General features: G+C 37.7%; 1 protein-coding gene across 2 annotated transcripts in view; it reads left to right on the top strand.

The window, feature by feature from the left end:
* Positions 1 to 6,311, top strand: part of LOC145537082 (plastin-3-like) — a 45,441-nt gene extending 39,130 nt beyond the window's left edge. For both annotated transcript variants that reach the window (XM_081567657.1, XM_081567658.1), the window contains 6 exons: positions 1,064 to 1,142; positions 1,870 to 1,984; positions 2,172 to 2,305; positions 3,148 to 3,271; positions 3,494 to 3,618; positions 5,080 to 6,311. In XM_081567657.1, the coding sequence (XP_081423783.1) occupies positions 1,064 to 1,142; positions 1,870 to 1,984; positions 2,172 to 2,305; positions 3,148 to 3,271; positions 3,494 to 3,618; positions 5,080 to 5,212 (710 nt within the window). In that variant the 3' untranslated portion in view covers positions 5,213 to 6,311. The remainder of the gene's footprint in view (positions 1 to 1,063; positions 1,143 to 1,869; positions 1,985 to 2,171; positions 2,306 to 3,147; positions 3,272 to 3,493; positions 3,619 to 5,079) is intronic.
* The last annotated feature ends 8,512 nt before the right edge of the window (positions 6,312 to 14,823 follow it).

Below are 14,823 nucleotides of genomic sequence, written 5' to 3'. Positions count from 1 at the left end.
CACTTAGTAAACCAATGTTTTATTTTAATATTTTGTATTTAGGTCACTTATTTTTAAACCTCCCTCCAAAAAAATGCACATGTGCATAAAATTTGACCTATGTAAATCTGCAGTATTTGATTCATTCTTGCATAGTCAGACTAACTGAAACTGCTCTCATTTCCTTTCACCTTTAACCTACTCAAAAAATAATAATAATGCATGTAAATATTCATTTAATTTGGGAAAGGCAGAGTATACCTTTGCCAGATTATATATGCATGAAGTATAGTACTTAAAAATTAACAAATGTAATTAGTAGCTCATTGCATATCCACTAGCATTATTATGAAATCAGATGGTAAAGAATCTGCCTGCAGTGCAGGAGACCTGGGATCAATCCCTGGGTTGGGAAGATCCCCTGGAGAAGGGAATGGCTGCCCACTCCAGTGTTCTTGCCTAAGAAATCCGTGGACAGAGGATTCTGGAAGGCTACAGTCCATGGGATCACAAAGAGCTGGACACAACTTAGCGACTAATACTTCAAACTCTCAATTAGCAGCTCATTGCATATATACTAGGATTACTGTAAAATCTTTAAATTTTATGCTTTTGAAGTTTCAAATAATTTGTTGCTCTAATATAGGCACGTAAAAAAAAGTACATATATGTAACTTAGTATCAGTATTTTTAAATGGGTAGAGAGAAGATGTAAATTAATGTGAGTATAGAGGTTTGTATGACCATGGTAAATTTTTCTAATAAAAACTAAACCAATAATATCAGTTACTTTAGAAGTATGGGGATTTGGGGAGATACTGGAGAAGGATGAGATAGGGAAGAGAGTATAAAAAGTTCATATACCTCTTAGCTGGTTATAATAAGGTTATATTTTTACTTTTAAAAGAAAGTCATCCAATTTAAAAAACAAGAGAGTATGTATTTAGAGAGACTGCTTAGAGATTCATATTGGAGAAAACCTTTAGATCTGAAAAAAAAATAATCATCTAATTGTGGGTTGATGTTATATGCACATATGCAAGGTGTTTAATGATTATATAAACACTGTGAATATTTTTAATAGGAGAAACTCGCGAAGAAAGAACCTTTCGTAACTGGATGAACTCTCTTGGTGTTAATCCCCATGTAAACCATCTCTATGCGTAAGCCTTCCAATGCTCTTGTAAAGTTTTGAACATCATGAATGGATGCTGCATAAATAATTATAGCTCTAAACCTTTTCTAAATGTTAGTTTGTAGCCATTACTTTATTGGAAAATGTGGTGACTTCCGTTATCATTTCCCAAATACACAAAAGCCCAGATTATTTCTTTACATGGTCATTAAGTGAAAAAATGTATAAATATCTTTCTAACACCCTAGGGAACAGAGACTTTATATTTTGAAACGGAGACCAGAGAGCACATTAAGTAGACCATCCATGATGCCTTGAGGTCTTTGTGTTCACTGTTCTCTCAGCCTGGAATGTTCTTTTCCACATCAAATGCTTTATTCCCTTGCTATATTCAAGCCGCTGATCCAGATCCTAACCACCACCTACCACTCCCTAACTCCTAACCTCTTTCTTTTTGTTTTTCATAGCAATTAAATACATTCCCCTAACCCATTTATCCATATACTTGTTTATTCTCTTTCTTTCTCTGACTCTAAAGGCCTGGAATTTTTCTCCTATGAGCCCAGCTTCTAGAACAGTTCTTTGCAAACAATAAGCTCTCAATAACTATTTTTAAGTGAATTGGATGGTGTTAGCTCCATTTTTAGCACAGATTAATAAAATACATGAGTCTTTTGACAGTGTAGTGTCCTTGTTTTTAAGGAAACAGGCTCTGCTCTCTGAAAACACTGATCAAACTCTTTTTAAATCATCAGTGACCTGCAAGATGCCCTGGTAATCTTACAGCTATATGAACGAATTAAAGTTCCTGTTGACTGGAGTAAGGTGAATAAACCTCCATACCCGAAACTTGGAGCCAACATGAAAAAGGTAGCTAATTAAGTTGCTGCACATATTTGTTACGGACTGTTTTTATTCTCAATTTGTTTCTTTTGTTTGGGAAACTCTTTGACTCTGAGCTTCTTGAGGACAGAAACTGTGTCTTACTTTGTGCGCACCTGCATATAAAGATTAAACAAGTGAAAATCTTTAATCATTTGCTTTTGTTTGCTTGCAGCTAGAAAACTGCAACTATGCTGTTGAATTAGGGAAGCATCCTGCCAAATTCTCCCTGGTTGGCATTGGAGGGCAAGACCTGAATGATGGAAATCAAACCCTGACTTTAGCTTTGGTCTGGCAGCTGATGAGAAGGTATGGTATACAATTTTAACTGCTCAAGTTCACTATCATACAGGTCTGTGATCTAGTCTTTACTATTTCTAAGGAAACGTATCAATGACTACACCTTTGAAATTTTTATGTTTAGACTCCGAAGTGAGTTTAAGTAATGAGTATATGTTGGATGGTCAATGGGAAATGCCTTCTCGATAGTGAGGCAACAGAATTGTGAATATTTCCCTTTTTTATAATCTGCCTGACACAGACCTGAGCCTCATTTAGAGTTGGTGAATAAAAACAGCAAAAATTATGAACATGTATACATTTGAGAAAGAAGATCTCTTAACTGTAATGCTAAAAAGCAATTCATTATAACTGGGTACCAGCCAAAGCACAGCTTACTTTAAGTCGTTACCAGGGGTTGGCCTAGTACACAGTGAGCCTGCAGTAAGTAGACTGGTGGACTTACTCAGTAGAGCGCTGAAAATCTTCCCACCAGCAGTGCAAAAGGCAGCTCAATGGCAAGCCACTACTGCCTGAAATTTTTTTTTTCATATAGTGTGAATGTCTTCTCGTGAAATCTTTCCTTTAATCTCTCAAACCTAAGGAAAAGAAATGAAAGATAAAGCATTCTAATAATTGTATTTTTTTTCTAATAAACTAGGACAGAAACTGTTCTGCTGCTTTTTTAAAATTAATTTCTATTGGTGTTTAGTTGCTTTACAATGTTGTGTTAGTTTCTGCTATACAGCAAAGTGAATCAGCTATATGTTTAAATATATCCCGTCTTTTTCAGCACAGAGCATTGAGTCGAGTTCCCTATCCTATGCAGTAGCTTCTCATTAGTTACCTATTTCTTCTGCTGCTTCATTTAGATATACCCTCAATGTCCTGGAAGATCTCGGTGATGGTCAGAAAGCTAATGACGACATCATTGTAAGCTGGGTGAACAGAACATTGAATGAAGCTGGAAAATCAACCTCCATTCAGAGTTTTAAGGTAAGAATTCCATGTTTGACTATTAAACGTTATGTTTGCTATAAAAAGTATCTATAGTTTGGAAAGCTAGCCTTTGGATTCTTTGTGAGTGAGATCATTGTGGGGCTAACGACATGATTCTTTTCTAATTCACTAGACTTTGTTTTTGACAGCGTTATATAAGTGATCATGCATTAATTTGTACACATGGAAATTCTCAAATGTATTGTCCTTTTACTCTAGGATAAGACGATCAGCTCTAGTTTGGCAGTTGTGGATTTAATTGACGCCATCCAGCCAGGCTGCATAAACTATGACCTTGTTAAGAGTGGCACTCTGACAGAAGATGACAAGCACAATAATGCCAAGTAAGGGATGCTGCCTAATATCCTCATAAGGGCATAGACATTGTAGGCAGGCAGATCTGCATTATCATTCAGGTTCTGCCACTCAAGAATGGTGTCAGCTGGGGGAAGCATCTTCTAGCCTCAGATTCCTCATCCATAAAATGGGAGCAATAATACTTACCTTGGAGATTTTGAAATGAGTAAAATACGTTAAGAGCCTAACATTGCTGCACCTGACCTAATAGGTAGGTGCTCAGTCAGCCATTGGTTTGTAGGTTATAGAAATAATGTATGTGTTAAAGCAACTTAGCTGCAAACTTAGAACAGAAGAAAAATGGGCTAAGGATAACCATGCCTTTGATAGGGTTTTCTTTTGTTGCACTCTTTTCAAACGTTTTTAAAACTTACTGTGCATAGCCCACCTTACTACATACACTGAGTTTATCTTGGTCCCTTAAGTGGGCAGGATGCTAAACCCTCAGCTGAAACCGTGCCTTGAAAGTTCCCTGCATTTTGACAACATGCAGAAGGTCCTTCCCACCTGCCTCTTCCCTTCTTCTCCAAAGATCTAGACTGTGATCTGGTTTCATGGGCAACCCATGAAAGCTCTCCTAGTATACACTGAAAATCAGCTCCCAACAGGGCTTCACAAGATAGCTAAGAAGCATTACTGTAAAACTTCATTTTGGCATCACATACTGCATCACATCATTTCTTCCCTCCTTGAAAAAAATATTTGCAGCATAATATGATAAAGATTTATAGAGAACTCCTCAAAGTTCTTTTTCCAGAAACTTGATCATATTTAAAGATTCCTGTTATAGAACACCTAGAAATGCCTTGTGTATTAATTGAGGGGTGCTCCTGCAAATTTCCTCGGCTGGACATGTCAGTTCTTAACTCCTTTCCTTTTTCTACCCTTTTCATTCCTTGCTTCAGCCACACTGGCATGTACCATACAGACTCTCTCTCCTCCCTTGGATATTTCGAAGTATTCACTGCATCTATGAAATTGTATTTTGCATCTGGCACAGTTTTCCATTCTGTGTCTCTAAGATCTCGTGATAGCCACTGTTATCTTATTACATGCTCAATGAGAATATCAATATCTGAGTAATTATATATACATATTTTCAACATCTGGGTATATATACATATATGTATATACACACACACACATATTCTAGAAAAGTGTTTTTTCATATCAGTACTCCTAAATTGTTCTCATTTTACATTGTAGAAAAGGAGTGAATAAATATCATCAGCCCCAAATAGTAGAGCTTAAAAATCTGGTATCACTTATGAGTGACCTCAAAAAATAAAAGAGAAGACAATGAAAAATAAAGTCATTCTGATTTGAACTCTCACTGTAGAAGTTTTGCATCCTAGACAGTTGAGTATATAAGAGGAAATAGATGCCTCATGTCAGTGCCCATGACTGACCAGAATTGCACTTCAATTTTTGTTTCCTCCAAAAAATAGGTACGCAGTGTCGATGGCTAGAAGACTTGGAGCCAGGGTGTACGCTCTCCCAGAAGACCTTGTGGAAGTAAAGCCCAAGATGGTCATGACTGTGTTTGCATGCTTGATGGGCAGGGGTATGAAGAGAGTGTAAAATAACCAATTTGAATAAAAAACAACCTTGCTCCCAGGTGCATGATTAGCAGTACAGCAATTTCTGGCTGAAGTGCTCATGGCTTAAGAAACTATTGGTTATTGAAAGGACTTTTTAGTTTTCACAAGACTAAGCTCATCTTGGGAGCCCTCAGGTGAAAGAGTTTTAGTAGCAACAACTCCTCTTTCCCATAGTCAAGGTGGATTTGTCAGGCCCACCTGAAATGTGCCCGTAGTCAAATCATTTACTCGCTCCTCATAGATCGCTGCCCTTGACATTTTCCATTGCTGTACGTATTTCTATGTATCTGTTTTCCTCTTAGAATGTCCACCTCGTGGGACTTGCTTAGATGATTGAATATGAATATTATTGATATTAGGCAATAATTTGCTTTCCATCCAGTATGCTAGTTCTTATTCAAGAACTGTGGTCAGAGGGTATTTGTATATGAGTATCCTTTGCTTATCTTTCTAGTACTGAAAATTGACAGAAGTAACTGGCTGTGCAGAATGTAATAGAAGCTTTTCATATTCTTTTATTCTTAAAATCAGTATCTTTTTACAGTATTCTTTCTACATGATCCTTTTTTGTACATTTAAGAATATTTTGATTACGTTAAATAAGACTGCTGATTTTGCTACTTTTTTAAGGGGTCTTCAAGTAAGTAAAAAACATAGAGGGAAATGTACCTTGAATTTCCATCTTCCCTCCCACACTAAAGCTGTAAACACTTGACATATTTTGTCCTGAAACATTGGTTCAATATATGCTTATTTGTTTTAAAACATGTACCATCAAACTCTCTCTTTAGATTTAAAATGCTGTTGAATATGACACTTTTGAGGAGAGAGTGGGCTCAGAATTTAGGAAGGATATGGTAGGCCAAGTATGCTAAGTGTATATTAAATTTTCTAATTTTACACCTAAGATAAGGAGATGTGGTCACTAAAAAATAAACATATATGTAGGACTTAATGTACTCTAATGTACTCTTGCTTTGTCAAGCTGTTTGCTATAGTTTTTAAGATCGTAATGTTACTCTAACTCTAATGTAATCTGGTAGCGATTATTAGTTCAAATAAAGGCATTTACATAATTAGTCTCTTCGTGCCTCTGTCCCTTCTTAGTATGCCTATAATGTTTGCCAGTTTTTTTTCTCCAATATTCTAACTCATTTTCTGGTGTACTTTATAATATGATGTTTGTTAAATTTATGCTTTTGGAGCTGAATTACACAGATGGACAGATTAAGGTTATAATCCTCAATGAGGTAAGATGGTTTTCTCCAACTTACCAAAATTTCTTAGTCCATTTTCTCCCTTTTTCTTTCTTTTCATGTCATTCAATCTTTTCAGTGTTCAGTAATGACACGATATGTGTTTGCATGCGTGCTAAGTCACTTCAGTCTTGTTGGACTCTTTGTGACCCTATGGACTGTATCCCGCCAGGCTCCTCTGTCCATGGGATTCTCCAGGCAAGAATACTGGAGTGGGTTGTCATTCCCTTCTCCAGGGGATCTTTCCAACACAGGGCTAGAACCTGCATCTCCTGCAACTCCTGCATTGCAGGCGATTCTTTACTGCTGAGCCACCAGGGACGCCTGTTCTATGGTATACAGAAGGTCAAAACAATGGGGATCCAAACAACCAGGGAGGAGAGGTGGCTTATGACAGGTTTTCTTAGCCTCATCACTATTGACATTTTGGGCTGGATAATTCTTTGTTGGAGGTGGGAGGGAGCTGTCCTGTGCATTATTGCAGAGCATTTAGCTGTGTCCCTGGCCTCTATCCACTAGATGTCAGTAGCATACCCCCAGTGTGTAGACCAAATATGTCTCCAGAACCAGTCAAATGTTCCAAGGTGGGGGCAAAATCATCTCTAGTTGACAAAATGTTGTTTATGGTACCGTTTTAACGTTTTGTGTGAATCAGTAATATGAAATGCAATCCTTTAAGGAACTACATGGTGATACTATAAAATAGTTTTTATTTATAGCCTAAGAATAAGAAAGACCTTTCTTAATATGATATAAACCCCAGAGCTATAAAAGAAAGATAAATGTGACAATTCTACTTTTGCAATAAATGAGTAAGCAAAGTCACAATATAGATGACTGAGAAAAAATGTTTGGTCCCATTGTCTTAGTCCATTCAGGCTGCTGTAACAAAGTATCATAGACTGCGTGATTTATAAATACCAAATTTATTTCTCACAGTTAGGCAGTCTGGAAGTCCCAGATCAAGGCACTGGAAGGTTTGCTGTGTGGTGAGAGCACACCTCCTAGTTCACAGATGGCTGTCTTTTAGCTGTAACCTCACATTGTGATAGGGACAAGGAGCTCTGGAGTCTCTTTAATAAGGGCACTAACCCCACTCATGACTTCACCTTTATAACTTAATGTCCCACCTCCTAATACCGTCACACTGGGAGATTGTGTTTCAACATGCAAATTTTGGAGGAGCCTGAAACATTTAGTCTATAGTACCCGTATGATGGATTTTCTTAATATAAGGATAAAAGACCAGTCTCTGCAAATATATACCAGGGTAACTGATAAGACAGGACAGTTATCCCTTATGACCTGTCTTCTACTTTGTATTTCCCATGCTTATCTACATATGTTTCCTTCCAGGTACAAAAGTTCTCTGTAAGTAATGCCTTGAAGTGGCTTTGAAGCAAGATATTAATAAAAAAGACTTATTCCATCTTGCCCTTTATTCAAAACAGGAGCTAGTTTCTTGGGTGGTTCACTGTACAGAGCCCACCATCTGTAGGAATGCACCTTTGGTTACTTAAGTGTTCACATGAAACAGTTGGCCTGAACACACCATTCTTCTTTCCTCCAAATAAAGGGCTAAAATCACTAATATATTAAGAAATCTAACAAATCTGTAAAAGAGAAAGTTCCATTAGAAAAATGGGCAAAGGAGATCAATATCCAATTCAAAGCCTATAATTAAACAAAGAACATTAAAAGGGAATGCTGATTCTCAAAAAGTAACGAGGGTTATGTAGTTTCAACCAACAAAGAGCTGCCTTTTTTAGTAGACTTTATTTTTAGAGCAATTTTAGGTTCACAGCAAAATTGAGTAAAATGTACAAAGATTTTCCACATACCTCCAGCCCACACACATGCATGAGCCTCCCTCACTAACAACATCCCCCACCAGAGTGGTACATTTGTTATAGTTGATGAACCTACATGGACACATCCATAATCACCTAAAGTCCATAGTTTACCTTGGATATTCTGTGGATTTTGACAAATGTGTAATGACATGAATCTACCTTTATAGTATAATATATAGGATTTTCACTGCCCTAGAATCTTCTGTTCTCTGCCTTGCCATCCCTCCCTATTCCCTAACCCCTGGAAACCACTGATCTTTTTACGATCTCCATAGTTTTGCCTTTTCCAGAATGTCAGAATCATACAGTATAGCCTTTTCAGATTGTTTTCTTTCACTGAGTAATAGGCATTTAATAGAACTGCCTTTTTTATGAACTGCCTGCCATTGATTTTTTTAAACAGTAATTGATAAATTATTTGATGCTAATGAAGGTATGAGCATACAGGCATTCTCTGACACCACAGATGGAAGAGTGATCAGTTTATAGCTTGTTGAAGGCAAGTTGGTAATTACAGAGAAACCAAAAACTAGCATATCCTTCAACTCTGTGCAGCCAGCAAGTACAGCAGTGTGCCATGATACATCTTGTAATATAATAAAGGGTTGGTGAGATAAATATGGTCCATCTACACAATGCAATAGTTATGTAGTTGTTAAAAAGATGGCTGTGACTCAGAGCACCGGCTTTGAGTGCCCTGCTTCCTGCATAGAACTTGCACTGGTCATCTATTTTACATATGGTAATATACATGTTTCAATGCTATTCTCTCAAATCATCCCACCCTCACCTTCTCCCACTTAGAACAAAAGTCTGTTCTTTATGTGGAATCTAAAAAAAAAGGCGAGGTACAAATATTTACAAACCAGAAGTAGAGTCACGAATGTAGAAAACAATTTTTGGTTACTACAAGGAAAGGAGGGGATAAATTGGGAGATTGGGATTGGCATATACACACTACTATATATAAAATTGACATTTACACACTGCTATATATATAAAATAGATAACTAATGACAACCTACTGTATAGCACAGGGAGCTCTACTCAATACTCTGCACTGACTTGTATGGGCAAAGAATCTAAAAAAGTGGATATATGTATAACATACACTTTGCTGCATAGCAGAAACTAACACAATATTGTAAGTCAACTATTCTCCAATAAAAAGTTTAGAAAAAAGATGGCTGTGACTCTGTAATGACGAGGAAAGATGTCCTGTGTTAATCCCACTTTAGAAAAATAAATGATAGTATATATATAGATAAAGGGACTTCCCTGGTGGCTCAGACGGTAAAGTGTCTGCCTACAATGTTGGAGACCTGGGTTCAGTCCCTGGGTCGGGAAGATCTCCTGGAGAAGGAAATGGCAACCCACTCCAGTATTCTTGCCTGAAAAATCCCATGGACAGTGGAACGTGGTAGGCTACAGTCCATGGGGTCGCAAAGAGTCGGACACGACTGAGCGACTTCACTTTCATATAGATAAAAGTGTTAGAAATTCCATAAATATATTTGTGTAGTTATACTTGGAGGGATGGAGTGTGATTAACAAGGGGTTTTTACTTTTTATATTACATATTTCTATAATATCAGAAGGCTAAGATTAAAATACACTATTACCATACTCAGGCAAATAACACAAATTTTTTTAACCTACAATGAAGTTAAGAGTGTTATAGTGAACATGTATATATTCTTTACCTACATTCCTCAGTTGTTAGCATTTTGACATAGTTGTTTTGTATCTGTGTGTTCCTCTGCTGAACCATTTGAAAGTAAATTGTAGATATTGTGACATTTTACTCTTAAATATTTCATCATAAATCTGAGAATAAGGACATTCTCCACAAGCTGGAATCAAGACTGCCGGGAGAAATATCAATAACCTCAGATATGCAGATGACAACACCCTTATGGCAGAAAGTTAAGAACTAAAGAGCCTTTTAATAAAAGTGAAAGAGGAGAGTGAAAAAGTTGGCTTAAAGCTCAACATTCAGAAAACTAAGATCATGGCATCTGGTCCCATCACTTCATGGCAAATAGATGGGGAAACATTGGCTGACTTTATTTTTCTGGGCTCCAAAATCACTGCAGATGGTGATTGCAGCCGTGAAATTAAAAGACACTTACTCCTTGGAAGGAAAGTTATGACCAACCTAGACAGCATATTAAAAAGCAGAGACATCACTTTGTCAACAAAGGTCCGTCTAGTCGAGGCTATGGTTTTTCCAATAGTCATGTATGGATGTGAGAGTTGGACTATAAAGAAAGCTAAGTGCCAAAGAATTGATGCTTTTGAACTTATGGTGTTGGAGAAGACTCTTGAGAGTCCTTTGGACCGCAAGGAGATCTAACCAGTCCATCCAAAGGGAAATCGGCCCTGGGTGTTGATTGAAAAAGGACTGATGTTGAAGCTGAAGCTCCAGTGCTTTGGCCACCTGATGCGAAGAGCTGACTCATTGGAGAAGACCCTGATGCTGGGAAAGATTGAGGGCAGGAGGAGAAGGGGACGACAGAAGATGAGATGGTTGGATGGCATCACTGACTCAATGGACATGGGTTTGGGTGTACCCAGGGAGTTGGTGATGGACAGGGAGGCCTGGTGTGCTGCGGTTCACGGGGTCGCAAAGAGTTGGGCGCGACTGAGCGACTGAACTGAACTGAACCCACATGCTACAACAACATTGTCATGATATCTCCAAAGTATAACATAGATATGTCTAATACAAAGTCTAAATTCAAAATTTCCAGATGATTCCAAAAATATCTTTAAAAAATTTTTCTTGGCGGATAGTTAATTTTCAATGTTGTATTAGTTTCAGGTGTCCAGCAAAGTGATTCAGTTATACATATATTCCTTCTTTTTATATTCTTTGCTCACACAGGTTATCACAGAATATTGAAGAATAGTATTCCCTGTGCTATCAAGTATGTCCTTCTTGGTTATCTATCTTATGTGTAGTAGTGTGTATGTGTTCATCCCAAGATTCTGATTTATCCATCCCTGCCAGGGTTCTGTTTTGGTAACCATAAGTTTGTTCTCAACATCTGTAAGTCTGTTTGTATTTTGTAAACAAGTTCATTTGTATCTTTTTTTTAAATTAGATTCCACATATGAGTGATATCATATGATATTTGTTTTTCTCTGTCTGGCTTGTGTGATAATCTCTAGGTCCATCCATGTTGCTGCAAATGGCATTAATCCATTGTTTTTTATGGCTGAGTAGTAGTCTATTATATATGTATACCGCATCTTCTTTATCCATTTCTCTGTCAATGGACATTTAGTATAGCATATCTCTCCATTTAGTTAGGTCTTCTTTGTTTATTTAATCAGCATTTAAAATTTTTTAGTATACAGATTCAGTACATTTTTTAAAGTTTATGCCTAAGTATTTCATTTTATTTGGAGTTTTTGGGTAAGTTTTTTGGGACTTTCTACACAGACAATCATGTCATCAGCAAAAATCTGTTAAGACGGTAGATCTCATGTTAAGTGTTCCTAAAGTTAAAAACAAATCATTGCTAATTTAATGGGAAGTGGTTCTCTGTCCTTCATATACTTTCCCAGAAGCACTGCATGGGAAGGTTTATTTCAAGGATCAGCAAGATGGAGATGACGACCACTTACTGGAAAGCAAATAGTATTGGTGAAAGGTTTTTAAGTAAAACCATTAAACCCCAGGTAAAGGAACTTGCAGCAACTCATGAGGTATTTATCAGATTTTGTCCACTTTGTGAAATGTCCCTCAGGGAAGAATTTAGGACTTCAGTCTTCCTCTTTGTTACCTTTTATTCAATATACTTCCTGTGCCTAGAGAAGTTCTCCAAGTTACATTTTACTTTGAGTCTTATGTTAAAATATTTTTCATTAATGGTCAGTTAAACAATACTGAGCAACTGCTTAATTTCAGGCTTTTGTCTAAGGCCTGAATAAAATGAATGAGACCCATTCTTTTCCTTGAGCTCAACAGTTTCAGATCTGGGATATGAACACTTACCACTAGGTTAAAGTGTGACTGTGGAAGTTTGTATCCAGAGTACAAAGTCAAAAAGGGAAAATTTGGACAGGGGTAGACAATGTGTGTGGCTTGGGGTCATGGTACTTGGCAAAATCCCCAATGCAAAGTGATGCTTTAGCTGCTGATTTATTTCTTGCAAATTTGATTGGCGATAAAGGGTCCCAGAAAGGTTTTTCGAAATCCTGCAGGCTTCTTCCGGAGAAGGCAATGGCACCCCACTCCAGTACTCTTGCCTGGAAAATCCCATGGATGGAGGAGCCTGGTAGGCCACAGTCCATGGGGTCGCAAAGAGTTGGACACAACTGAGCGACTTCACTTTCACTTTTCTCTTTCATGCACTGGAGAAGGAAATGGCAACCAACTCCAGTATTCTTGCCTGGAGAATCCCAGGGACGGCGGAGCCTGGTGGGCTGCCGTCTATGGGGTCACACAGAGTCAGACACGACTGAAGCGACTTAGCAGCAGCAGCAGCAGGCTTCTTCTTGAGATACAGATTTGACCCATATTTACTCCTGGGTTTCAAAATCTTAATTTCAAAACTGCTACAACTGGCTGAATTTCATGGAAGGGGCCCCTTGTAAGGCTTGACAGCCAAGACTTAAAATATAGATAAGACAGTCCTCTCAGAGTCTGTCACCGATGAGAAAGCGGAAAATAGCCCCTGGCCTATGGAAGCTGGCCTGGCATTCACGGCTCAGTCTGTTCTCTCGTGAGCATGAAGAAATTCACGCGCCAACATCCGACAAGGCCGCTCTGGGGTGGTGACAAAATGAGACCAAAACAAGACCACTGTGTAATCTTGTCTGAACACAGACAAAACATGAATGTCCTCTAAGTCTCAGAAATGAGCAAACATCCTCTCCTCGCTGATAGGAGGTACTGCTGCTATCTTTTCCCTAATACAGCTTTAGCCTTGGTAAAATCTAGTGTGGTTTTATGGTGTTGATTATAAATATTTCTTGTCTTTAGATACTTAGGACTTACACCTTGTCTTCTCTGACAACTAGCCTTGATTTTGCCTTTCCCGAATCTAGGCTCCAAATTCAGAATCATACAATTACTAAGACATCGTCTATGCCTAAACTATCTTTGGGTGTCCTGAAGTGGCCACTAGAGAATATGAAGATTTGAGTCTCAATTCTATATAAGAATAAATTTTTCTACCACTTAATCAAGTCCAAACTAAAAATAATGGTGATGATCAACTTGACAAATTAAGAGTTTTTATTCCTATGTTAATTTTGCATAAATAAAGCATGGTAGTTATGTCTTTCAATGACTGAATACATTTCAAGTTAAAAGAAACATACATTTAAGCACAGAGACTGACGCACTGACTCTGCCAAGTATTTTTGCAGGATTCTGGATTCACGGATTGTTTTTCTTTTTTGTTCAAAATATTTGTGGGTAGGCACTGGGGGTACTGACTCAGTTACATAGGATTGGTGAAAAGTCTATTTTTTAGATTCAGTAACCAAGACATACCCTCTTTGCAAGCTGTAACAGCAACAACAAAACATGTGAAAACTTCAGTAACTTGGTTCTCAAGTCTTCACTAAATGTAATTGCTCTAGTGCTGTATACACTCTTCCATGAAAGAAAAGCGCTCACCACCTTTCAGCTAGTCACCTAAGAAATATTGCAATATTTCAGAGCTAGTCACGCGCCTTCCTTCACCTGAAACGGAAAACCGCTATGGTTGCTTATGGCTTTTAGGAGACTGTCTATGTGCCCTGGACAGACCTCCTAGAGACTCAAAGAACTGTGATGCATTTGTATTTGTTAATGGTTCCAACAGAAAAAGTAAAACCAAAAAATTGCTACCTAAGATATGCTATTACAGACTTAAATATCCCCTTGAAATATTGAAAACTTCTCATAGAAATTAAATCAGTTCTTATGGCTCAATTAATTGTCTGTGCTCAGACTAACCTACAAAATATTTAAGAGAATATTTTATATTGATAGTAAACAGGTGATTTTAGGTTAACTACATGATGTCTACATGGTATAGAAACAAAGATTTCCTGACTTCTCCAGGAACCCCTATAAAATAAACAATGATTTAACAGACCTTGAGATGCTTGGCCATTATCTAAGAAGATAACCTTGATAAAAACAGATTTTAGCAAAATTGCTTCATGGTAGCACACTCAATAGCAGAGCTAGTTTGACCACAACATTGAACTAACAGTCAGGGAAATGGTAAGAAGTATTGCTGAGGGTGGTTTCAGGGCATGTCCTACCTGCAATCTCACACATTCTCAAAGTCTGTAAATGTAGGAAATAGGAACCCAAACTTCAAGGTCCCCTTAAACATTTCCAAGTGGGCGATGACTGGGTTCTGGTTATTGTATATTCTTGGGGTAGTTTGAGGCCTCTCTGCTGGAGAGCCAAGTGAAATGATTTCCAACTCCTGATGTTAGAAATCCCAAGGTATCTCTCTAGTAACAGGGAC

The sequence above is a fragment of the Giraffa tippelskirchi genome, chromosome X (genome assembly GCF_054371585.1).
Source record: "Giraffa tippelskirchi isolate mGirTip1 chromosome X, T2T-mGirTip1v1.2.pri, whole genome shotgun sequence".
NCBI lineage: Eukaryota > Metazoa > Chordata > Mammalia > Artiodactyla > Giraffidae > Giraffa > Giraffa tippelskirchi.
This window is presented reverse-complemented; position numbering and strand designations above follow the sequence as displayed.